Raw genomic sequence first — 26700 nt, 5'->3', positions numbered from 1 at the left:
ACGAGTGCTTTTTCACTTTTATATATATATGTGTGTGTGTATGTATATGTATATATGTATATATTATATACTTAGGCCTCAGTTTGATCAATATCCTGCAATTTAATTTAATTTAATTTAATTTAATAGGCTATTTTTTTTAAAAAATGATAAGGATGCAAATAGATGGTCAGGGGAAGAAAATTCCACCTATATTAAGAAAGTGGGCTGAACAGATAGTGAAATGAACATTCATTTTGAAGCATACTTCTGATGTAACATGGAAGAAATAGAAAGCTCATTGTAGAAAGAGCCAGATTTCAACTGCTGGGTCTTTTCTCATAGTGCTATATGCATTCAGTATGGGTAATAATGCATCATTAGACACAGTATACAGAATGTTGGCCTGCTTGAAAGGTTAAATATGAACTTGTTTGTCATGTTATTGCTTCTACTGATGCTGTTCTTTGCAATACTTGACAGCAATGTTATTTGGACTCTATTCTACATTATTACTAGATATGCTCTGCACAATTTTACAAATTTAGCTTAAGATTCTTCAATGGTAGAAAATCTCACAGCCTTCTATAATATAGTAACCTTCAGATAATATCGGATTTCAAGTCCCTGAGGCGCAATTGGATTAGCTGGTTTGATTACAAAGCAGTGTTTTATATCTGGTGGCTGCATGCTTTTTCTTAAACTATAGATCTGCTTATGATCAAGGTCGATTATTTCACTAGAAGGAAGTACCATTAACAATACTGTTGTCTGCACTTTGCTTCGGTTTTTCTTCTAATTGTGTTGTTATGCATAGCCTATATTGTTGCTTCTTCTCATCATTCCCACTAGTTCTGCTGATTGCGTGACTTCCAGCTGTGAAAATGTGTTGGCTTTATTTTAGCATTTTAAGTGGTCATTTATAACAAGGAAGGCTGCAAACGTAATTCCTTTGAAAAGTCTTTTGAGAGTTAACAACCCGTCTTTTTATGTAGCGCTGTATTATTAATAATAGTACCCAAGTGAACAAATTGATGGCCTATTTTCAGTGGGGAAAAGTGACTGTAATAAATATCAGCTGTACTTAGTTACTTTTTATCTGATTGCCCAACTCTTATAAATACATTTAAAGAGCTGCAGTCGCCAATAAAACTATTATAATCTTATAATAGTCCCTTTATTCTCTCTTTCTGAATAGCTAAGATAACTCTCTTAGTCATATAGAAAAGGAAATAGGTTTTTAAATGACTTTTATATTGTTTCATTGAGCTTAAAAGGCCTCTACAATCCTCTAAAACACATATGATTATTTGAAAATGTGTTCTTAGGGTTCCTCAGAAGAATGGGTGGAAGCGCCTGTTGCACAGTCTTCTAGCACTGTGCAGGCTTGGAAGGAGAAGAAAGAAGAATCAGAAGAAACTGTGGAAAACCCTACATCAATTCAGGTTAGCATCCTTTTTGTAGATGGAAATTGTGTTTAACATTTGAGGAAAGAAGTCGGCAATCAGTAGAGAAATGTCAAACTAGTTGCAGGGCCAGGGATTCTTGTTTTTCCTTGGACAGGGAATATTTTTTTAAGAAACGATGCTAATCCTACTTTAAGATTTATCCTACAACTTTTGTGTGATAATGCCTCAAGAGGATTCAGTTGGCTCCATCCCTTCTGAGATTTTGGAAAGCTTTAAAAATGTGGCTCTTTTCCTGGATACAGAGGTTGAGAGGTTAATTTGATCTGTGTGACTGAGGTATCCTCTGTAAACAATTTATGCCATTCTTGGTTGTCACTATTTATGTCTATTACTATTGATTGTAGTTGTGTTTTTAACATTAAGTTAGCTTCCCAGAGTTGCCCTTGTGCTCAAGTGATGATCATATAAATTGATTGAAATAAACAAAACAATAAGAGACAGGCAATCATTTCTATGATTTCTTTCCCCACAATTGCGGTTGAAAGTTCAACATTGATTACAAACAAAAACTACCAGTCCAGGGACAGAGAGTTTCAAACTTCCCTGGAGTAGTGATACATAATTTTTAAAGCCTAGAATGCAGATCCTAATGTTCTATAAGGATAGTTGGTAGATTTCCATCAAGTGCTAAGTTCAGCAACAGAGTGGTCAATGTCTGGAATACTCTACCCGACTCTGTGGTTTCTTCCCCAAACCCCCAAAACTTTAACCTTAGACTGTCTACTGTTGACCTCACCCCTTTCCTAAGAAGTCTGTAGGGGGCGTGCATAAGTGCACCAACGTGCCTACCGTCCCTGTCCTATTGTTTCTTTTATATATTTTTTGTTCTTATATGTATCCATGTATTCATAACTATGTTTTTACTTATACCTATTATCTTGTAAGCAATTGACAAATAAAAATAAATAAAATAATAATAAATAAAATAAGTTCTAATTTTTTAAAACCAGAAAGTGGTTCATGGTATTCTGGGCATTGGCATATTCAGGAAGGAAAAAAATAGAGTGCTTCAGAAAACACCAGGAAATTCCATCCTTGATTTTTCTTTGTGAAGTGCTAGGGTTACAGTGGCAATCAGGACTGCTAGGACAGTCATCACTAAGCAATGCGGTCACGTGTCATAGCTCTTTATGATTGAATCATAATCCCAATTGTTGTTGTAGCCCGATGGTTACTTACATTTCTTGTAATTAATACAGTTTTATATTTTGTTTCTTGAACTGCCGAAGAAAAAAGTTGTGGAAAGTATATGTGATAGTGTCTGGTTAGAAATGAGAAGAAAACTCCTACTATGTGAAGAAAAGCAAGCGATTCACCAAAATTTGGAATGAATTAGTTGGTTTCTGAATATAGGAAATATGAAACAGATAATGTTCTCTGATTTTATCACAGTGATTTTTTTATTTTAAGAGCATAGATATAATTTCCCCCATCCCACTGTTATGCTGACAGGAATAAAAATAAGTGTAATGAAGTTTTTAAAATTTTTCAATATGCACTGAAAATATGAGAAAGAGAGAGAGAGAGAGAGAGAGAGAGAGAATGAATCTGTTAGTAAATGTTTTCCTAGAGTAAGTAAAAGAGCTAAATTTGAAAAGTGCAGTAAAACCGCAATTCCTGAGGGCATGAAGATAGCATTATGCAGACATGCTTTTCAGACTTGAAAAGGGCAAAGAGCAAACATTTTACATTGAACAATAGGCAAGTATTTTGAAAATGAGGATTCCACCATTTGAGATTCTTCTTCCACAGTGGCAGAAGCATATGGGGAAGCCGTCAGCAATTCAGTGTAGAGGTGGATTTTTAAAAACAATATTTTATTTCTGGCTTCTTTTCAGGAATGACTTGGGGTTAGTAACACATCTTAAAACATTAGTAAAATCAGCTGTAAGCCTAAATTAATATGCTTACCAACCATTTTTTTATTAGCTTATCCCTTTAAGAAGTACTGTTCATAAAACATATTTACAGGGCTTTTGGGAAAATTTAAGGCTGACTCTTTTCCTGTAAAAGAAATATTTTTCATCAGTGCTGTGCTTGACTGCCCTTGCAGGATTTCTGAAGGCAAGAGTACCTGTATGGCTTGGCCAAAAGTGTAAATAGGTTGAGTTCATTTCAAAGCATTGCATGAATTGCTGATATTATAATGCTTTAATGTTTATTGTGGGTTGTGGTTGTCAACTATTTTAATACTTTTGAGAATGGGAATTATCAATTATAATAATGAGGGCAGATCTTTTAATTATTCTCTTCCTCTGGGTCATGAATATTTTCTCATATTTTTATTTCCAATGGTTCTGGCAAATTGTTTTTCTTGAAAGCCTTTCAACTTGACGTGCAAATTTAAACCCTTTCAACCCTTGATGTGCAAATACTATTCAGAATATCCAAACTGGGCCACAAACAAATGTGTACGTTTACTGAATTCATCTTAGCAGTTCATCTGATACTTGGACAGTTTGAGCAGCTAAATAATGCACCTGACTTATGATGCCCAGTTGAATAAAGCAGATAAATGAAATTGTGTGCATTGCATACCACCAATGTTCCAGCATCTTGTAAAATTGTCAAAATATGAGATTCTTAACAGAGGAAAAAATTTCCGAAGGGTCATATACATTTGCATTATATTCCTATTCTCACATGATCTATTGTCATTACTTAAAATGCATTCTTTAAAACATATGTATGGAATTAGAAAAAATGATGGATGGGCTAGGCTTATGAATTGCCGTAAGATTGTTAAATGGAAATTATTCTATTTTTAATGTCTTCAAAACACCCGTCAACTTTCTTTATTCCACAGCCTGTAATTTCATCTTTTCTGTCATTTATCTCAAAAGTAAGCTGTTGCTGAGTTTGGATCTTTTTTAATAAGAAAAAAAAATATGTGTTTCTTTTTTCATAGAGGGATGAATGGATGACCTTAGATTTTATGTCTGTGAAAACAGTGTCTTCGGCATCACTGAGGGCTGAAAAGCAGAAAGAAAAAATATTGAAGCAGCAGAAAGCACAGGAAAATGAACAGGTAGGTTTGGTTACTAATTGATTAAAAGATTACAAGGAACTAGCCAATAGCCAGAATGTGAATTTCTTCAGTTATCAGATATTAATTTGTGGATTCAATTCTCCTGAGAGCCAATTCAGGTTTCCATGCTCGCTTTATAATATATGTGTAGCCATAGGGCATTCCATCCAGCAGTAATAAGTATTCTGCTTGTCTGGATGATTCTTGCCAAAAAATGAAAATAAAATCCTAGGAGCAAATGAAGCCATAGCTTTTGTGATGTATATGAATTAGAAAAACAGAATGATTTAAATATAAATAAAAGTAACATTAAATAAATTACTTTGCAAACAAAACGCAAGAGCCTTCGCTGAATTTTAATTTGACTGTTTTGGCAGGTAATAATTGGTTCCCTGTTTGTTTTTAAACTAAAAAGCTTGAATTATTTTATTGCTGGTTACAAGCCCAGTGTTGAATTGTGGTTTCTTACTTTTAACTGTATTTTAATTATTCATTATATTAATGGGTGGAATGCCTTATGACTACACATATATAACAAATAATGCTTTTCTGTTAATAATCAACTTATGCCATTGTTGTCAAACTAATTTTTTCCCCTATTTTTGATGTAAAATCGGTTGATTATTTATTAGCTGAAACGAATTAAAGTTTTGGGATACTTTCAATCTTTGAGTACAAAATTAGCAACAGCAGTAGCATTTTAGACTTGTATACCACCCCATAGTGCTTTACAGCAGTCTCTGGGTGGTTTACAATAGTTGCTTATTGCCTCCAACAATCTGGCTCTTCATTTTACTGACCTCGGAAGGATGGAAGGCTGACTTAACCTTGAATCCCATCAGGATCGAACTCCAGGCTAAGGGCAGAGTTTGCCTGCCACAGTGACTTTAACCGCTGCACTATGTTAAAAAATATAACACAGAACAATAGGATTGGAAGGAATTTTGGAGAGCAATCCCTGTTCAAGCAGGAGACCTATGCCATTCCAGACAAATGGCTGCCCAGCATCTTCTTGAAAACCTCCAGTGATGGGGCACCCACAACTTCTGTTCCGCTGATTAATTGTTCTCACTGTTGGGAAATTCCTCCTTAATTCTAGGCTGGATCTCTCTTTGTTAATCTTCCACCTATTACTTGTCTTGCCCACAGGAGAATAGGTTGACTCCTTCTTGTCTGTGACAGCTCCTCGAATTCTGGAAGACTTATAATATCACCCTAGTCCGTTTTTTGTTTGTTTGTTAAACTAGACATACCTTGTAGCGCAATTGTTCTTCGTATGATTGTAGAGGTAAAGTAAATTGGATGAGGCAGGAATGGTACTTTCATGAAACTATTAACTATGCAACTTTTGGGTTTTTTTTTGAATTGCCAAATAGTTGCTGCTTGCAGAAAGAGAACTGAACCCATATTGGAAAGATGGTGGTACAGGCTTACCAACAGAAATAGCAACATCAGTAAAAGGTAATATTGTTCTATAAATTTTGACTGACACTCTCTTTCTCCCTCTCTCTCTCTCTCTCTCTCTCTCTCTCTCTCTCTCTCTCTCTCTCTCTCTCACACACACACACACACACACACACACACACACACACACACACACATCTTCATTGCTATGTTGATGCTAAAATAAAATATAATTAATATTAGTTGGTCATGATTACCTTCATTAAAATTGTACCTCATAACCGCAGAATATTTTAACTCATTTCTTTTTCTTCTAATCTTTAGAGCTTGACCTTCAGAATGTTCAGAATCCATCATGAACTAATTAAAAAAAAAGGCAGATTGTACTCAGACATGATGAATTGTTATCATCTCATTTGGCCGTTTCATTCCATTATACAAATTGCAGCTTTAAAATATTCAGGGGCTGAACTTTGTGAATCCTATTTTAAATAAAGTACACCAGGGCTACTATCGGGCAGAATATTATTGATGTAACCCTTCCTCTGGAAAGAGCAAATACAAGGGTGTGGGTGTGCACCCGCCCTCATGTGTACAATAGTATTTATAAAATTACGCAAACTCTGTGGTGTGCTAAATGGTAGAGATGTTTGCTGAATGGCAAATAGTGATACAGGATGGAAAAAGCCTAATTTCACAATGTTTACAGCTCAAGTTACTTAAATGTTAAAGTGCCGAAAGAAAGAAATACTGAAATTGCATGTGTCAAGAGTTGAACTTTATATGTTTAGATGTCTAAATAAAAATTCATTATAACATGAAAGGACCCTAAGTTTTATTTTATTACAACTACCTTCCTTGCTGAGTTCTTTTTCTCATGCATTTCCATTATATGTTCCTAGTTATTCAAGTTAAAAACGCAATAATATTGTCCCCCTGTAGTTACCCACTTAATATGCTACAAAAGTGGCTAGTTACAAGTTACCAAATCCATTGCTTCCACTGTCTCTCTGTCACCTTCAAGAGTAGACTAATTTTTAAAGACTATTAGGTAGACTGGTTTTCAAATGCATGTAAGAACATGAACACAAATGGGATAAATGTACTATTGTTAAGAATCTGACTGGATTAACATGTTGCAATGGAAACATACCATATGCAGTTAGCACTAAGATTATTTAGCTAATTGTATTATATTTCAGAATGCAAATACTGTAATTTACTGTCATTATTCTGTAGCAACAACAGTAGAAGATGGTGGGTTAAGCTGGCTAAGGAAATCCTACCAGAGAATGAAGGAGCAGTCTGAGAGAGAAAAACGAGACTTGGAAGAAATTATAGCTGAAAGATATGGGGTAAGTGCTGAGGGGGTGATAATAGTGAAAATATTTGTGCAGGATAGAAAAAAATGACGTTTCTCAATAAAGTATTAATAAAACAATGTCTTAAATAACACATAGATGAATAAAAATGTGCTTCATTATTTGGGATGGTCAGTGTTGCCTCACAAATACCAAAATAACAAAGAATAAGACCTTAAAATGAACTTTATGCATGCCTAATACAGGTAGTTCTCAGCTTATAACAGTTCATTTAGTGACCATTCCTTTAGTGACTTATGACCATTTTTCACACTTAACGACCATTGCAGCATCCCCATGGTCACACGATCAAAATCCAGATGCTTCACAACTGGTTCATTTTTATGATGGTTGCAGTGTCCTGTGATCAGCTTTTGTGACTTTCTGACAAGCAAAGTCATTGAGGATGCCAGATTCACTTAACAATCGCATTACTAACTTGACAACTGCAGTGATTCACTTAACAACTGTGGCAACAAAGATTGTAAAATGGGGCAAAACAAATATTTCTGTCAGCAACCGGCTCAGTTGTGGTTGTAACTCAAGAGCTACTTGTACTCTTCTTCCTGAGATCCTACAGGGCCTTACCTTTCTAGCCTTCTGAAATACCTTGAAGATCTGGCTTTATTTCCAATCATTGAGGCAGTGTAAGGTTAGATATGCCTCTTCATTTCTACCTGTTTTTTAAGTTTTGGCACAATTGACATGTTCCTGCAGCTAAGATTGGATATTTAATTTGATAGTTGTAGGTATTTTCCATGACATGGTGTTCAATGCTGTTATTATGGTTTTTCTCTTTGATTTTTAAAAGATATTTATTTATTTTATGTCATCTAGAATTTCTTGAACGATTGAGCCAGCTCTTAAATTGCGTAAACCAATTCCTCTGTTCAACTATGAGGCTCACTAGAATAAATCTACAAAGGACTAAGTAATTTGACACATAAAAAGAGTTGATTGAAATCCTGAGTTTCTTGGAGGGAACATTTAGGTAAAAATGAAATATTTCATAAGTTTATCACCAGATTTGTGAAACTCAGCGATTTCAAATGATGTTCGTTTCAAAGTTAGTATTACAGGGTTTTTTTTTTTTCATGTGTTTATCTTAATAGTATTTTCTTTATACAAATAATATGTGCTTTTTCCTCTGTCTTGTAGTCATTAGAGCTATTTCAGTCCAAGTTAAGAGAAGCTGAGACAGCTGCAGTCCACAAAGAAAATGATAGAAGGGACTGGCAAAAATGCAAATATTCAGAAAGCAAACGTACTTCAAGGGATGATAAAGAGAAGCAGGAGGAAAACAACCTAGGAAGGTTTTCACTTAAAGAACAACTTAAAGAGAAGTATGATAAAGTATATTCTGAGGAACCAAAAAATTACAGAGGAAACGAACAGACAGAAACCAAAAAATCAAGGCCAAGTAATAAAGAATTTACAGCAGCAAACTGGACTGGTACAACCAGAAAAGATCATCATCAATTAAATCATTATGAGAAGCCTTTCTCAAGCTCTGTGAAAGCTGCATTTCTGAAACCTAGCAATGATGGTAATGAAGGAGGCAGACAGCAGAGAATGTCATCCCAATTATCGACTCCTCATTTTATGAGCTCCGGTTTCCGGAAACCTGTTTATGATGCTGACGTGACCCCAAGATGGCGCAAAGCACAACCTAAGGATGAAATTGGAAAAGTAACTTCAAATGAAAAATCTCCCGAAATGAATAAGGCTGTTACCAGCAAGGAGGAAGAGCCAAAAGAGAAAGGAGAACAGATCTCAGAACCTGCAGTGGAAGAAAAGGAGCTAGTAGACAATAAACCATCATGCTCCAGGTATTTAGATATCTTCTTGTTTTGAAGGAGAGGATGGCTTTATAGTTGCATGATTGCTTTATTGTCACATTTTAAATTTATCTAAATATACACATACTACTTGATATCCGTGCTTTGCTACGAAACTATGTGGTTGGGCTTAGGTTTTGGGGAGGAAAATAAGGGGGGAAAATTCTGCCTCTGCCTACCAGCATCCATGGTATTCATCTGGCTAGCATCATGTCAGTGTGTGATGGGCTGTTTGGAAAGTGAAACAGTATTTGATATGTGAGCAAGAAGGAGACAGCAAGGAGCCTGGGTGTGGCTTAACTCAACTGTTCTGTACTAAAGCTGCTTGGTGCTGTGAAACTAAAAAACTCCTCTCCTCTGCTTGTGTTTTGCATTTGGAAGAGATTTCTTTTCAGTTGGGGAGGAGAAGTAGAAGTCCTTAGCATCAGAGTGTGTTAATAATAATATAGGAAATACTAATGCTCTGATGGTCATTTTGAAAAATCCTTTCTTAGTGAGAACCTAGAAGCCATATTTGCCAAATTTCAAGTTTGTAGGCTTTACAGTTCTGGAGATTTTGTGATGATGCATGTGTGGTATTTTGCATAGATAGATAGATAGATAGATAGATAGATAGATAGATAGATAGATAGATAGATAGATGATAGACAGACAGACAGATAGATAATTAAGATATGCTTGGAATTTTGGAATCGTACCATGGGCATCCTCATAAAATGGCAACCATGGGCAACTTGAATGTTCAAAAAATGTTACTTTTTTTTACTTAAAGTCAAGCCAGAGAAATTACTGCCCAGCGTAATTTTTAATTCTAAGAAAATTGGCTTGTTTTCTTGCATCTTTGTTTTAATGACAGTGCCTTGTTAATGACTAATGCCTTGTTTTAATGATCAAGGGTATTCTTTTTAACAATTGCAGTGGAAATGAGGTTGTAAATCCATTGTGAATCAGTGATGTCTCATTTAATGACTGTATCGCTTAGCGATGGAGTTGTCGCTCCTAATTGTTGTTGTTAAATGAGGAATACTTGTAATAGGCTCTGAACTGGAAATTTGTATAGATACTTCATCCTACATGCAGTATATATCCACTACAAATGATTTACAATGCTACAAAAATAAAGAACACCTGGGATAATTCTATAATAATTTATGGATGACTAAATGCAAGGAAACAGTTTACTTTGTTAAACAAATATAAACTCTAGTTACTTTCTATGAGATATGTGTCATGCAGTATGAGAGTGTCTTTTTAAGAGAAGATGGCTTGATTTTCTTAGTAATATGTAAAATATATTTTGTTTAGTAGGTTTTAAGTTTTAGATTTTATTATGGTTTCATGCTAATCTTGAATGCTGCACTGTTTCTTATTAAAAAATACAGTATAGAAACTAATGAATGACTAGGTTATGTAAGTAAAAAATAATTCCTGTCATTCAGATGTCAAGGCTACAACTTCCTCATCTGTCATTTGTTTACACAAGCTGGTAAGGATAGCATTTGCATTCAGTGACATCTAGAAAATACAGTTTCCCAAATTTATTAATGGAATATAGTTTGCAGAATAAAGAAGATGGAGTACTGCAACAAAATCTCGCATGATTGCATATTTCCTGAGGCTGTGGCAGAGATCGTGTAAACTTTTAAAATTAGCATTAAAACTAGGAAAACTGACTCTAATTTAAGATTTCAAGTAACGTAGCAAATGTTCTCAACAAATTTTTAAAGTTTTTTTTTTTTACATATATTTAAAAGGGGATAAGGCCTGATGTAAAATACTCAGGGCCTAAGCTGAATTTCCTGAATAGACCTCCCTGCAGGACTGTCATAAGGCACTTTCTCCCACCTAAGTTATCCAGCTGAGACGGTGAATGTCATGTTTTCCTTTTCTCCATGTGTAATAATGCCCTGTGTTTGTATTTGACCAGATCTGTTTCAGAGGATGAGACTCCTCTCATTCTCAGTGATGAAGAAATGAACAAACTGGGAGCCAGGATTGTAAAAGCAGAATTGATGGGAAACAAGGTATGTGACTGATTTTATTAGATTTTTTTTTGTCTTATATTTTAAGATAACTATAATACCACACTTTAAGACTCGTCATTGTATTCATGTTGGAAGCATCAAGGCACTTCTGGGTTAAAAGGATTAGCTGGTGACATTACTGTTGCCCAAGGGTCGCCCAGTTGGGGGCGCCTTTCATGTCCCCATTGTTGAGCCCATCAAAGTGATACCTATTTATCTACTCACATTTGCACTGCTAGAAGGGCAGGACCTAGAGCAAATGACTGGAGCTCAGCCCATCACATAGCAGCACTTGGGTCTTGAACTACGAGCTTGCAGACTGTCAACCCAGCGTCCAAACCATGCGAGTCACATCGCTCCACATTTTTAGACTAATTGTTCAATACTGTTCAAATATTATAGCTCCAAAGTAATAAAAAATTAAATAGGTTTAAGAAAATTTTCTATAAATACTGTATCTTTAGAAGCACCTTTACCCTTGATTTCATAATGTTTGATGTACTGCTGATAAACATTGAGCAGCTGGAATCAAGAGCTTTGGGTAGTTATAATGACACTTCTGTTTACATAGCATCAAACATTTATTTTGCTTGAAAAATTATTCAGAGAATATTTTAGCATCAAACGCATCATACGTTTAAAAAAAATTACATTGTGCAATATTTGTTCTGTTTGAAGGATTTAGCTGCAAAACTTCAGTCTCAGCTTGACAAGGCACGCATGCTAAAGGACAATAGAGCACAAGCTAAAGCTAGAAAAACTGATGAGGTAAGAGGGCTTGCATTATCTTGCATTCATTTTGCATTAGTGCCTTTGGAAACAAAAGATTTAATGACAGGTGTGCAGCATCTAAGGCTGTGACACCGTTAAATATAGTTTCTAGCATTGGCAGAAAATACGTACGAAACAATTTATAGTGTGTGGTAAAATATTAGCCTATGAAGGCAAGCTGTGAAAATAAATTGTTCAGTATCAGTATTAAAATGATGGCATATTTGGTAATTTTAAATAATATAAACATAGAGTTGCTTACCTCTTGTATTTCAGAATGTATATCTTTAGTTTGCCATAAACTTGTATAGAGTCTACATACAAGAATTTTCTCTGATTTCTGTATACATACTGAAAATAATATAGTTACATGATTAATCAAATACATATATGATTATATGATTATACTTATACAGGCTGTAGTCTTGGGAATTAATTTCCTTTTAAAGGTGAATGGACTTTTTGTTTGCCTTAAGCTTACTTCAAGATTCTGAGACCATGTTTCTACCAAAGATCTTGGTTAGTTTCTCAACAAGGTAAAGGTTCCCCTTGCACATGAGTGCTAGTCGTTTCTGGCTCTAGGGGGCGGTGCTCATCTCAGTTACAAAGCCAAATTGCCAGCGCTGTCCGAACGCATCTCTGTGGTCATGTGGCCGGCATGACTAAACGCCGAAGGTGCACGGAACGCTGTTATTCAGTAGTTTTAAATAATTACTTACTTCTGAGAAAATAGAGAGCAAGAGCGGTTTTGCAGTTCTCCTGATGTGATTGTTGATTATATGCAATGGGGATATGGAAGGAAAGTGGCTTCAAGAAGCTATAAAGGGGTGATGTTTTATGTACTTGTTCATAAAAGAACCAGAATTAGGGTTGCTAAGCAAAATTGTTGATTAAAAATCAAATCATTTCAAAAGAAAACAAAAGGAAACAATGAAAATAAAAGGGAACAGTGAAGAATTCCAAAAGGGGCAAAAATAAAAATAATATCCTGACTATGATTCAACGCAAGAAGGCATCCAGTGATGCATTTTAGGGCAAAAAATTTTATCTAACATTATTCCATATATGCTGATGGTGTTTTGCTAGTGGTGATTCCTAAAGAAAGATTTTTCTGGGAATAGCACTTTGCTTTGCGATGTGTCAGCTACCCCCCCCCCACTTCCCCCACCCAAATTTAAAATAACAGTGAGTAAGGTTTATTGTGGAAACCTATTTGTAACAAGGTGTGATTTCAAAGCGGTGGTGATGAGAAATTTGTTAATAACATAACATTTTGAATTTCTATGGAATTTATTCCAGCCATATTTCTTCTCTAGGCAAGATGTTGGGACTTGTACTGACACTAGAATTTTCTGGATGATTTGATAATATCAAGCTGGTTTCCCACCTATGTCTAAGTAGGACTGTGCCTATGTTAAAGGAATAATTATCTTACAACTAGATGATAAGGGAATAAATTTACATCGATATAATTGATGTACTCTTTCTGTCAGAACAGGTATTATAAAAAGGCTTCAGATTTTAGTACTATCATTATGCTGATGGCATCTGGCTTTATTGCTCTTTTTTATTATAGCTGATAAAGCTCTTTAAATCAGAGTTGGTTATGAGTAGTAAATTATAGGAGATGGAAACAAATTAGAGAAGTTCTTGGTCAGTTAATATAGGTAAAGGGATACATATCTCCAATCTAGAGTATATTGTTGGAGTTCATTCTTCCTAAAAAAAACTAATTTGCAGTCTGAACATATTTTTGTATTTGGTATGATAAGCCTAGATATACAGAAATTTCAATCATGGGCAGAGGTTTGCAAACTACAAGAATTGATTTCTGTTATAATGTTAGAATACTTAATAAGATAACAAGAAATCACTTGTAAGATAAAATAATCTATTTCCTTGACAAATGGAATCTAACCCGGTCTTACATAGAGTAATAGCTTCTGGAATTTAAGATATTGTTATAATGATATGTGAGAAACTCCCTCAGAAATGGGTGAAGGGAGGCTCCCTAGGGAATGGTCAGATAAGAGAGGGCATAGATGCTTAATGGTTGGAGAAACAACCATTATGAAAGGACCCTCCCAAACTTCCCAGTTTTAAAAGAAGATGGTAGGAGATTTGTACTTTGAGACTTGCAAGATTGATGTCAGTATATGTAGACCAGATAGAAAATACAACCAGATGAACTAATTCTACTTTCTTGTAAGGTTACCTTAACAGAATCTTGCAAATTTTGGAAATGCAAATTTCCCATTGCCTCCCTTACAGCCCATTATATTTCTCAAGATCTTTCTCACATACCATTTCAGTTGTTAACCTTCAACACTCAGTATTCCTCATTAGTGGCAGAACTGGAGTTCCATGGATTGCATATCCTTATTCAAATTTCAATATCATGCTGTTGGTGTTCACATTTAATATTAATTATGCAATGTTCTGAATGCTTAAATAAAGAAAACTTAAATAGATTAAAAAATGAAGAATTTTTTTTCTTCCAATACATGTCAGAATTCTAATATGAAAACTTCCCTGATGAGGAGTAAGTTAACTCACTTTATAGAATTAGGTAGTTTAATTAAATAAACTACATTGTTCAACAGTGCTGTTCTTCATTTTTATATTAGCATGCAAGTAACAAAAACAGATCTCTTGGCTCCAGTATAATGCCAGACAGTACTTTAATAATTATGTATGAGTTGTAAAGTGGAAATTAACTGAATGAAAAGCCTGAAAAGGAAGAGTTTCTGAAAAATTGAAATTGAATGTAAGAAAATCTGTATTTTCACATTTGAATGCATTCTGTATTTGCATTCTTGTTAAAAGCAGAAAGGGACATATTTGGAAATAAATAAGAGCATAGTCACTTTGAAATCTTAAGAAAATTAGTGGATGTATTGTGTCAGTGACAATATCTTTTAGAGATTTTTGTAAGTGTGGTTTGTATGAGAAATTTTGAAGAGTATATTCTTTTTTCTTTTGTGTTCTGATACATACAGAAGCATTTGATATTTATTTAGACTGTAAATGTTTTACTGCTTTAATTAACTACAAAATGCAGTAACTTCAGGGAATGTATGAGGTTTGATGACAGTTTCATAATAATTTCTGCTCGTTTTTCTCTTCTGCTTTTCACATGAAATTAATGGTTCTTTTTCGGGGAAAAGCATCAGTATATTAAGCAAAAAAGAAAAATGGTGCCATTAAATATAATTACTTGAATTCTGGTAATGTGATCTGAGAAGCTAGGTATTTAGGAAAAAGGGTTGTGGGTTGATTACCTGTAACCCAAATTTAAAAAAAAATAGTCTACCAATATGAATTAATCATTTACTAATTACTTTGAATCTGATTTTACTCACACCTTCATAATACCAGTGAATGTATGAAGTAAATTTATTTAGTTAGAAAACATATATAATTAATCATCTTAAATACATAACTCTGGGCAGCAAATAATAAACAGTATATATTAAACACCTTTATGCTCTGATTAAGCAAACACATTGTAGTTAAGTGCTTTGATAAAAACTGTATACTTAGAAAGCAAAGGATTGGGTGCTTCTGTGCCAATTTCCAGGTTTTAAAACTTGCTAAAATATCACCCTACTATGTTTATCAGTTATATGCATACGATATTCCACACCAATTAGTTAAACTTCAGCCGTTCTACTTTTAGAAGCTTCAAATGCAGTAGATATAATATCAACTATTTTTTTCATATAAGTCAACAATTACTGCTGTTGAACATTTTTTTCATATTGGAAAGAAGTGACAGGAACTATTTCAAAGTTAAGCATATTGCAAGGTTCTCAAAGTTGTTTTAGGCAGTGCATATTAAATCTACACCCCAAATTGAAAAGTATAATTGTGAGTGTAAATAGAAACACCAGGCAAGAAAGAACAGCAAATGAGAAAGTCATCAAATTTCATGTGTTGCCAAATTTCTCTTTGAGATAAGACCTAAGAATTTGAATTTTTATGGATTTTGGTCCCTTTCCAGAGTGTTTTTAGGACCAAGTATGTACCATGAATATAAGTAAATGATGATGTACTTCATAAACTATGGCACTTCAAAGAACATATATAATAATCATTCACTCAAAAGATATGTTAGATTTAGAAATATACATGGGACAGTAGAAGTCAAGGAAAATGGAGGTACAATGATTCAAAATCATCTTTAAAATGGTAAGTTTGGGATTTAGTTCTTGGTACCATGGATACCAACAAAAAAGAGAACTTATTTCAGAACAGCAAACCTTAAAAGACCTTTTGCAAACAGCCAGTAAAAAGGTGGTGTTTGTTTACTCTAAGGATAGATTATGTGTGGTGTAGCAGAAGATGGATTTACTTCAAATAATAATGTATGAATGCATTAAAAAATGGAACCAAAACCCTTAATACAAATATTATTTTAATATTGAAGGAAGAAATAAAGAATGGTTAATCTGTGCAAGTCATTTTTTTCAGCGCTTTCATTGACCAACTGTATCTTTAATTTAATCCCTTTAAATCTGATCTGGTTGGTACTCTGTGAATAGGTACCCTGTTTCTCCAACAATAGGGCCTCCCCCAATAGGAAGTCCCAGCATGTTTTATAGGCATGAAATGAAATTAAGCCCCTCCCCCAAACTAAGGCCTACATTAAAACATGCGAAATGGGGGGGGGAATGGTGGGGGGGCTTGCCGTTAGGAAGTACTTTTGTTGCACACCCGGATATGGTGCTGCCTGCGTTGACCCCGATACGAAGTGCCCCACCAACGCCGAGGTCAACATCCAAGCCGTCACCGCCCGCCCGAAGATGCAAGGGAGGGGAATTAAGTCACCCCCGAAAAGATGGCCTAGCCATTTTGGGGGGGCTCAAAAAAAAAAAAAGACCCAGCCTTATTATATGAGAAACATGGTATCTCTTTGCATGGAATTAATTGGTTCATTCAGATCACAGATAATGAACAGAAACTGCCAAATTATGTGAGTTCCTGATGAAAATGAGGCGCAAGGCCAGACTTATGTGAGCATACCTTTAGGGCTCATGGAACAATGTTGATGAGTTAGATGGAACAAGGGAGGATGTGCAAAAATGATGTTAACTCTAGGAAGGAATTAGATGTTTTCAGGATGCAAAGAAAAATGCTGGGTTGATCTTAAAAATCGTTACAGCCTCTTTCAAATTAATATAACAATAATTTGGCTCAACCCCCCCTCTCCCCTTTTGGCCCTTCCGTGGAAAACTCATCAGAAATGTAGTGTGCTGATTTGATTAAAAAGGCTCCATTAACCTTGGAAGCTTCTGTAAGCCAAAGTTAGTTTATTATCTAAAAGACATTAGTTTTTATATTCATGTCATCTCAAGTGGCACAACCTGTGCTGGAAAATGTTATAAAATCCACATCTTTGGCTTAGTTTTGAAATCTAAAATATGCATTAATTAAACCAAAATTGCTTTTTCCATGATTCAGTGTCATCCAATTAAGAGTGCTGAAATTTTGAGAGGCAATTATAAAAGAAACTCATCAATATAGCCATATGTGTAATTGGTGTTCTAAAGGTCATTAGTCAGAGGTCTCCAAAATGTATGGAAAAGAATTCATACAAATAATTACACCATTTAAGATGAGTAATTAAACTATATTCCTTAAATAAAGATGTTTAGCTTTCAGCCAATGCATCTGGAGAATATGGATAGGCTTTCAGTTAATTGCAAGTTTGTAATATGTATGTATATAAGTGTGTTGATTGGATCATTGTGTTTTTTTTATACTTCTTTTTTTATCTTTGTGAGAAGTAATATGATAGGACTGGGTGGAATCTTTTTTTTTTAATTAAGTCACTGAGGCCAGTAAAGGAGGAAGCTGATCTTTTGGATAAGCATCATACAAGATATCCAGATTCTTTAGTATAACTGGGTTTGCAACAGTTCATTTGAATATTTTCCAAGATGTAATAATAAATTTATATGGTGCCCAGTGCCAATGACTGCAATATTCAAAATGTATTTTAGAATATGTATACATTCTGGAAGTTCAGCTTTTTGCTGGTGAGGAATTTATTGACTACCATTTTTATCTTATATCTAGCATAAGACAAATCCTTAACTTATCCCATACTTTTAGGACCTCATTTCCTTCAGATGGGTAGTTTGTTTAATTCATTCTGGATTAAGACGATGGGATGTCAGATACCTGAAGACTCTAATGACTGAAGGATGGAAATCATCCACAAGAAAATAGTTCGTTACAGAATTGCAATACCAACTTAATAAAAGCTTAGTAGAGGAAATCCTGTTCAAATTAACTGAGATCATGTTTCTACAACTCAGCTGAATATATGAAGGCATAATTTATCTTGAAATTGCTCTTATCACAGTTACAGTGTGGAACTATTTTGACTTTCCAAGGTTATATCATATTCTCAAGAACACTCTAGTTAGTATTGCTCAAAATATGTGAAATCCTTGTAAGAAGTTCAGACAGGAGGAAGATAATGTCAGATCCTATTCTGATTATCTCAATATAGACACTTTTCTGCTACCACCACTAAGTAATCAAATGCCATTGAGTAGGATTCGACATCTGATAATGGTATGGATCAGCACTCCCTTTTGACCTGCCTCTATTGTAGTTCTTTCCAAGAATCTTGATCCTGTCCATTGTTTTCCTCTTCTATTTTCCTTAACTTTGTTAAGCATAACAATTGTTTTCCCTAGTCCATCATTCAAGTGTCTCAGATGCCCAAAGTATGTGATTTTCTACTTATTGATTACTTTAAGAAAGTTTAACAGATTTAACAGATAATCAGAGTTGTAAGGGACCTTGTAGGTCATCTAGTCTCTCCCCCCCCCAAGCGGGAGACCCTACACCATTTTTGACAGATGGCAGTCCAATCTCTTCTTGAAAGTCTCAACTGATGGCGCTCCCACAACTTCTGAGGGCAAGCTGTTCCATTGGTTGATTGTTCTCACTGTCAAAAGTTTCTCCTTATTTCCAGGTTAAATCTCTCCTTGTTCAGTTTCCATCCATTATTCCTTGTCTGGCCTACAGGGGCTTTAGAAAATAGCTTGACCCCTTCCTCCCTGTGGCAGCCCCTCAAAATAATCAATACTTTTTGATTGGTTATTCCTCCCATTCATGCTACTCTTCGTAACTTGTTCCAAGCGCATCATCCAAAAGTGTTTTCCATTTTTCTTTTGGCATTTCTTATAGTGCAGCTTCACAACCGTACGTTACCCCTGGAAAGACCATTACTGTAACAACAGTCTTTATTGTTGTAAGGAATGTCTGTATGGTCATGACCTTAAGTTAACTGAAGGTAGTGCTTATTTAGCAACAACAATTGGGACTGTCAATTTGATTCATTAAATGAAGCAGTTGCTAAATAAAAGTGCTTATGATTGCAGCTTCCCTTTGCTTTACACACCTGTGAAGGTCATAGATGAGAAAATTGTTTGCAAAATCACATTTTTATCACCACAATTGCCAAACAAGGCAATCACTAAACAATGACTACCTGTATTACTTTTCTTTCTAGAATTAATTCTCCAGCACACTGTTAGCTTCATTTTTGAGCCTTAAAAAAATCCTATTGTCTTCGCTTATTCACTGTCATCTATTCACTAGTCATACAGGTTGTTATTAGCTATTTTTCTCGGTAGCAGCAATAACCGATTTTTTTTCATTTTCCATTTTTAGTTTTATAAAGAACTGTTCTAAATTGTTTTTACTTTTAGGTAACAAATTAATAGCTGCACATCTCAAACTCCCAATTTTTTTTAACAAAATATAGAGCTTTCTTTCCAGCTTTATATCTTCCAATCTTGTCATTCTTCTACTATAACTATGTAAGTTAACTATGTAAGTTCAACAAATGTAGGGGGAAAATGTGCATCCTTGCTTCACTCCCTTGCATATTCTGAACCACTTGGTTTCTCCAAATTCAGTTCTCACAATAGCTCCTTGTTCAATTGTAAAATTGGTCAGTAGAATAATCAAACAGTTCTGGCACGTTTATTAGGTTTAATGTGTTCTACATTATCTTATTTTAGCTAATTAATTTAATGTGCCTTTCTGAAATGTTTGGGTTAATCTAATATTTTGCTGTTTTGTGAGATCTTAAGCAAAACTTTACCACTATGAGGATTGATAATTGGTGCATTTTCTTGCATTCTCCTTTTTCAATTTATATCCCAATTTGTTTTTGATTTGGCCTCAGACTTGTTTATATTTGCTGATGTAGAATTGCTAGAACTTCTGCTTCTTCATGTAACTTGAAACAGTTCAGTAGGTATTTCATCTCTTTCTGGTGCTTCCATCTTTAACAGGTAGACTATTGCCTGTTCTAACTTAATTTCTTGTGGAATTAATTCCCGATTATTTACTCTCTCAACAAGTATTTCATTTTTGTAATTCACTTGTAAAAATATCCAGTTTTTCTATGTTTTAAAATCTTATTTGATGCTACTTACTTACTTGTTTAGCTGCCCATCTCACCAAGTGGCTACTCTGAGCGGCTTAAACAATAGAAGAGAAAAAAAATGATAAAAATGTAGAAATAACAATAATAAAGCTCCCACTTGAACAAACACAGACCCGCTTTTTAAGACACTTATTGGTGACTGATAAGAACACTTCTGCTTCAGCAGTCAGAGCGGAATTGGGTATCCACTCCTTACATAGCCACTTAATAACTAAAACATTTACATACTGGCTAAAGATACAGTGGATTCAGATAGACTTCCCAAACTATGCCTAACTGAACAGTTAAATAAGTTCCAATTTAACTCCTGGGCCAGTCAACTCTACAGAGCCATCTTAAGACATGGGTTTTCTACCCAATTTTTATTGACAAGGGTTTCCCAGGCAAGGGAAATTTTTAAACAGAGTCTTGGATATTAGTGCCCAGACTGGCATGGAATTATTAGCAAAAAACAGATCTATAAGATGGTTGGCTAAGAATAAAAACACCTTCCAACCTGAAAAATACCTTTCAATGGATATGCCACAATTACAGAGAAGAGCCTATACCGGAGCCAGATTTGAGTTACTGGATTCCATGTCCAGACATGGGCGTTTCCACCATATACCATACCACGAGAGAACCTGCTTATGTGGTTCAAATATATGCCCCCATTAGGCTTAAATATTTATCATTTCTACTGGAAAGAACAGCCCATTGGGAATCAAACCACAGATTGTTATATTTCCTCCGGGCCTCTAAGGTATACATCGTCCGTAGGACTGCTAAGTTTATAATCAAGGCAGTGGTCCTAAGAGCCCAATATATTGAACAAATTGGTGTATCCTGCAAGGGTGATCTATTATCCAATTTTTGACTCCCTAGTTTTCCACATATGTTTTTATTACTGTATTCTTATATATCTAACTTATCTGTATTTTGTCTTGTTATATATTTATGTTATGCTATTGATAAGGTCTTATGACTATTCAATAAACCTCTTACCCATTCAATAATAAAGGAATAAAACAATAAAAATGAATAATGGAAGTACAATAATATGAAATTGAAAAGGGAAGCAGAAGGGAAGCAGGAAATAGGTGGAATCAGCTAGTTGGACTAGAAAATCACCAAGGTCCCTTCCATGATGATGATGATGATGATGTTGTTGTTGTTGTTGTACAGGTAGACCTCGGTTTACAGCAGTTCATTTAGTGACCACTTGGAATTACAATGGCACTGAAAATATTGACTTACGACCATTTTTCACACTTATGACTATTGCAGCATTCCTATGATCTTGTGATTTACATGCTTGATAACTGACTTGTATTTATGACAGTTGCAATATCCCAGAGTCATTTGATCCTTTTTTGCATCCTTCTGACAAGCAAAATAATGGGGAAACCAGATTCAATTAATGACCATGTTGCTAATTTAGGAACTACAGTGATTCACTTAACAAATGTGGCAAGAAAAGCTATAAAATGAGACAAAACTCACTTAACAAATTTTTCACTTAGCAACATAAATTTTGGGGTCAATTGTGGCATAGGTTGAGGACTACCTCTGCATACATACATACATACATACACACACATATACATACATATCTCTCTGTTTGCATGTATAAGTATGAATCATATATCTAGGTATAATTATAACTTGCTATATATCTTTCCATTAGTTCTAAGTATTCCTACCTCAAGCTATGATTTCTTTGGTCTTAAAAAGATCTTTTTCCTCTTCTGTTGTATTCCTTGGTTGACGTTTTAGATTGAGCTCTCTTGCTTGATATTGAAACTATGCATTCAGTTGTTGTATGTGCTTTTTGTTGTCTAAGACTTTCATCTTCTCTCTTGCTCTGGCTATCATAAAAGCTTTCTTCTCTTTGAAATTTGGAGCCTTTTTCAGTGCCTGCTTCAGATTTGGGGATATTTCTTATCTCTTCCTCCAGCTTTTCAGGCTGATGCTTGCAAAAGGAAACATGCATACTAAGTCCTAACATTGATCTTATAAGGATGTTCAAAACTCACCAATCGGGAAGGAAAATTTTCTGTTCTCCCTCTGGGCCACGTTGATGTTTTTACTCACTATGCCATTCCACATGGTTGATTGTCAGTTTCCTGAACAAAAATGTTTATAGATAGTGTAGACGACATTTTTCATGGTCCAGAATAGGAAAGAAAAATTCAGAAGTTCTCTCAAACATTCTGTAGTCAATTTATACCTCCCTCTGTCTGTATTCTTCAAATCACATTTTGCTGCCGTGCTTTTGTAATTTTATAACTCTAAGCTCCATATTTGAGACATTTTATAAATCTGATTTATCTGACATTTTATAAATCAGTCTATTTAACAGTATGCAGCTGGAAGTATCTCACTGAATTGTCTATTTCCATTTTCTCTTTCTTTTTATGTTATTAGATTTTAGTGTTGTCTTTTTAAAATATAATTTTATTGAAAGTTTTAAAAATGACTAGAAATTTAATGTAGACTAAAACAGACTATGACGGAAGAAAAGAAATAAATAAATAAAAGAGAAAGATTAACGGCAAAAAAGGTAGAAAAAAAACATAGAAAAAAATACCATGGTTGTTAAGTGAGACATCATGTGATTGCAATTTGTGACTATCCCTGCTGGCCTCTCCATTGAGTTTTCTTGTTGGAAGCTGGCTGGGAAAGTTGCAAATTATAATCACATAACCAAAGGATGGCTTGCCTTGATCAACATTTGATGTTCAGTTTACTTTATTATTATTGCATCTCATACAACAAAATTCAGTGTACATTATAACTACAAAAATAAAACACATCCTTCGTATTCAATACAACTGAATTGAAAACCCTTGATATTGCATTAAAATTAATTCAGTATAGTTATTGCCCTGGGATAGAAGCTGGTTTTTCAGCCTATTTGTCCTTGTTTTTATTATTCTGTACCATCTGCCAGGTGGTAATAGTTCAAAAAAAGGGTTCCCAGGATGAGATGGATCTTTGAGAATGTTAAGGCAGCGGGAGCTATAAAGCTCTTCCAAAGAGGGGAGACGGCAACCAATGATCCTCTGGGCAATGACGTTAACCCTCTGGAGTGCTTTCCTATCTGCCACTGTGCAATTGGCAAACCATATAGAGGTGCAGTAAGTTAAAATACTCTCTAAGGTGCAGCGGTAGAAGGGCACCAGCAGTTTTTCTTTCAGTTATTGTTTCCTGAGAAGTCTCAGGTAGTATAATCTCTGCTGGGCCCTTTGTTTGAATTTCTAACTGAGGTTCACTTCCTTCACACTTGCAGAGCTCTCTGCAAGTCTTCCATTTCTATTGTGGATAGCTCTTAGCTTCCCTTCCCTCCCTTTTCAATCACTGACAAAGGAGGAGCTCACACTGTTACTGGTGTAGCTCTCAGAGTATTGAAGCTGTTGACCTCTTCTATCACATCAGGATTACAATCCTCAGAAGATAACTGCTTCTTTGCAAAAAGCTAGAATTGCAGCCGATGCCTAGTTGCTAAATAGCTTGCCGGCAAATGTTTTGAAAAATTAAAAAAGTGGAATTTTTTTTTGGTCCTTTCCAGATACCTTTGCATATAGTGCTGGGAGTTCTTGCATTTTGCCCCACGTTTAATTTTCATTCTCAGAGTACAGTGTACTGCTAAACCCACAAAATTGTATCTCACCAACTTTTTTTGCAGAGTACAATACAGGAAGTCCTTGACTTACAACAGTTCATTTAGTGGCCATCCAAAGTTACAATGGCCCTGAAAAAAGGGACTGTACAACTTATGAGCTTTCTAGCATCCCCATGATCATGTGATCAAAATTCAGGCGCTTGGCAATTGGTTCATGCTTATGACCGTTGCTGTATGCCAAAGTCATGTGATCACCTTTTGCAACACTTTGACAAGCAAAATCGATAGGGAAGCCATATTCGCTTAACAACAGTGTTACTAGTTAATCAGCTGCACTGATTCACTTAATGACTACAGCAAGAAAGGTGGTAAAATGGGGCAAAATTCACACAACAGATGTCTCATTTAATGAGAGTAATTTGGGGCTCAGTTGTGGTCGTAAGTTAAGGACTAGCTGTAATTAATTCAGAAGTCCACGAAGTCAGTGAACACATTATTTTATGTGGGTTTTTTTTTTTCAGATTTGATTTTGTTTAAATTTTCTTTTAATATACAAGTTGATGAACTTTACTCAGAGCCTCTCCTTATAGTCTCAGTTTATTTATCTTCATTTTGGTTGTCCCATTTTATTTTGTGTGCCTTGGAGTTAACATACTTGGTTACATACATAGTAAGTATGCATTCATATTTGCAGTAATTCATTGATTTAAGTCACGTTTTGATCACTTAGGGCTTTCACTGAAATATCCAGCTTGATCAGTGTGGCTAAACCAGTGTTTGTCAATGTTGGCAAATTTAAGATCTGTGAACTTCGATTCCCAGCCAGCAAGACATCTTAAAATTGCCAAATTGAGAAACACTGGTCTAAACATTTCCATTCCACTCTCCCTGTTGATGCTATATGACTTCTTTATCTAAACATTGCTGTTCTTTTGTTGATACTAGATCTGGATTAATTTCGCTTAGTTTTAGTAGAGACCTACATTTATCTTGTACCCTATTGGACCTGTGCCTATGTTTTTCATTAGCTCAGCTTGTTTTATGTTTGTCTTTAAGCATCATTATTTTTCCCTTTTCTCCCCTCTCTGTGACGGAGCTATTCTTAAAATTTTATTAATTACCCAATAAATATTGAAAAATTGGTCACTTTAATAGATAGTGACCTCATGTAATTAATCTGCTTTGCTCAGCTGTGTGTTGTGTTCCAATTACACTGCATTGTGGAGCCATTTTAGTTTCTGAGGTGAAATTATGGCAAAGAGCATATTTTAGCATGCCATCCATTGAGGGTGTTTCTAGGAGGTAGGAGGCTTGTTGAATTAAAATGTAGGAATTGGTTTCTACTATGTAATCTCTCTATATAATTGATATAAATATATATAATACTTGACTAATCAAATATATATGATATATCGTATATCACAGAGTATGTGCAACATGCAATGAATGTAGTCTCAACTCATAGAACATTTTTATGGATGTTTTATAGTTGCTAACAGAAAGAGAGGAGGGGGAAAGGATTTGAAAGAGCAGTGTGGCAGCTTGAAATCCATGAATAGTTTTTCAGAGATAGTATCTAGGTGACTGAAGTTTCTGCCATGCAAAAATCTAACTGGAGAACATGATTGATGTCTCTTGGCTATGCACGTGTTTCATTGGAGAATATGAATTATGATACACCCATAAGGGTAGGGGAAAACCATCAAGGGTGACAGTGAATTATGTGTCTTAGAGTCGGCTGTACCCAGGCAGTGCTGGACATGTTAACTCCCAATAAAATCTGTTTACTTTTGGAAGTTTGGCTCGAGACTCATGATTTAATTGGGGTAACTGCTGGAATCCTGACATGTAGTTTAGAATTTTGAGGTAATTGTTCTGATGTCAAAAGAAGTAACTCGGATGCTTTTAGAATCCTGTTTTGATCAGTTAGGGCTTTTTATATATGATAGTCTTTCAGATTTAAAGAAGACATGCTGATGTGCAGTTCATCTGCGAGCACAGAGGTGGCTCTGCAGTCCTACTCTAGATTCTAATACAATGGAGGCACTGAAACTCCATTGTTGTGATAACTGTGGGTGTTATTCTGCAATGCTATTCACAGTTTTATATCAGAATGTCTATAGAGATTCTCAATCATCCAGGTCATAGTTGTCTCAAAGGTGCTTTTTTCAAGAGGCAACTGTACTTTCTTGTTTTTCTTGGAAGATGTTTCACTTTTCATCCAAGAAGCTTCTTCAGCTCTAACTGGATGGTGGGAAATGGCAGGATTTGCATTCTATTTGTCCAGCTGTCTGCAAGGAATATAAATCCTTCTATCCCCCACTATCCCATCAGAGCTGAAGAAACTTCTTGGATGAGAAGCGAAACATCTTCCAAGAAAAACAAGACAGTCCAGTTGCCCCTTCAAAAAAGTACTTTTGGGTCAGATTTATATCAGGTTTTGGCAGCTCTTGCCTTTAAAACTGATGGAGGAGCTTCATAACAAAGCTTGCCAGCAACTGGTGAGGTATATCAGCATGAAGTCCCTGATTATCAGAGCCCAAATGAAAGTAGTAGCACAAGTCATCAAAATGGATAACCTTCATATGCCTTGCCAGTTACCCTACACAGTGCAGTGAAGTCTGGGAAGAGACCTTTAGGTCAGTGCTGTGAAGAAACCCTACTCCATTGTGGCATCCAGCCAAAGGAACTAGAAGCTGCAGCTGCTGACAGAACCTGCTAGGAAGCCCTTGCCATAATGGGACTG

General features: G+C 35.2%; 1 protein-coding gene across 1 annotated transcript in view; it reads left to right on the top strand.

Annotated features, from left to right (window-relative positions):
• CWF19L2 (CWF19 like cell cycle control factor 2) overlaps positions 1–26700 on the top strand; it is an 84352-nt gene that overhangs the window by 24523 nt on the left and 33129 nt on the right. The window contains exons 4-10 of the mRNA XM_026721017.2: positions 1308–1424; positions 4357–4476; positions 5853–5937; positions 7120–7235; positions 8400–9070; positions 11007–11103; positions 11782–11871. Coding sequence (XP_026576802.1) covers positions 1308–1424; positions 4357–4476; positions 5853–5937; positions 7120–7235; positions 8400–9070; positions 11007–11103; positions 11782–11871 — 1296 coding nt within the window. The remainder of the gene's footprint in view (positions 1–1307; positions 1425–4356; positions 4477–5852; positions 5938–7119; positions 7236–8399; positions 9071–11006; positions 11104–11781; positions 11872–26700) is intronic.

The sequence above is a fragment of the Pseudonaja textilis genome, chromosome 7 (genome assembly GCF_049901715.1).
Source record: "Pseudonaja textilis isolate UNSWEBS1 chromosome 7, rPseTex1.2, whole genome shotgun sequence".
NCBI classification, from domain to species: domain Eukaryota; kingdom Metazoa; phylum Chordata; class Lepidosauria; order Squamata; family Elapidae; genus Pseudonaja; species Pseudonaja textilis.
This window is presented reverse-complemented; position numbering and strand designations above follow the sequence as displayed.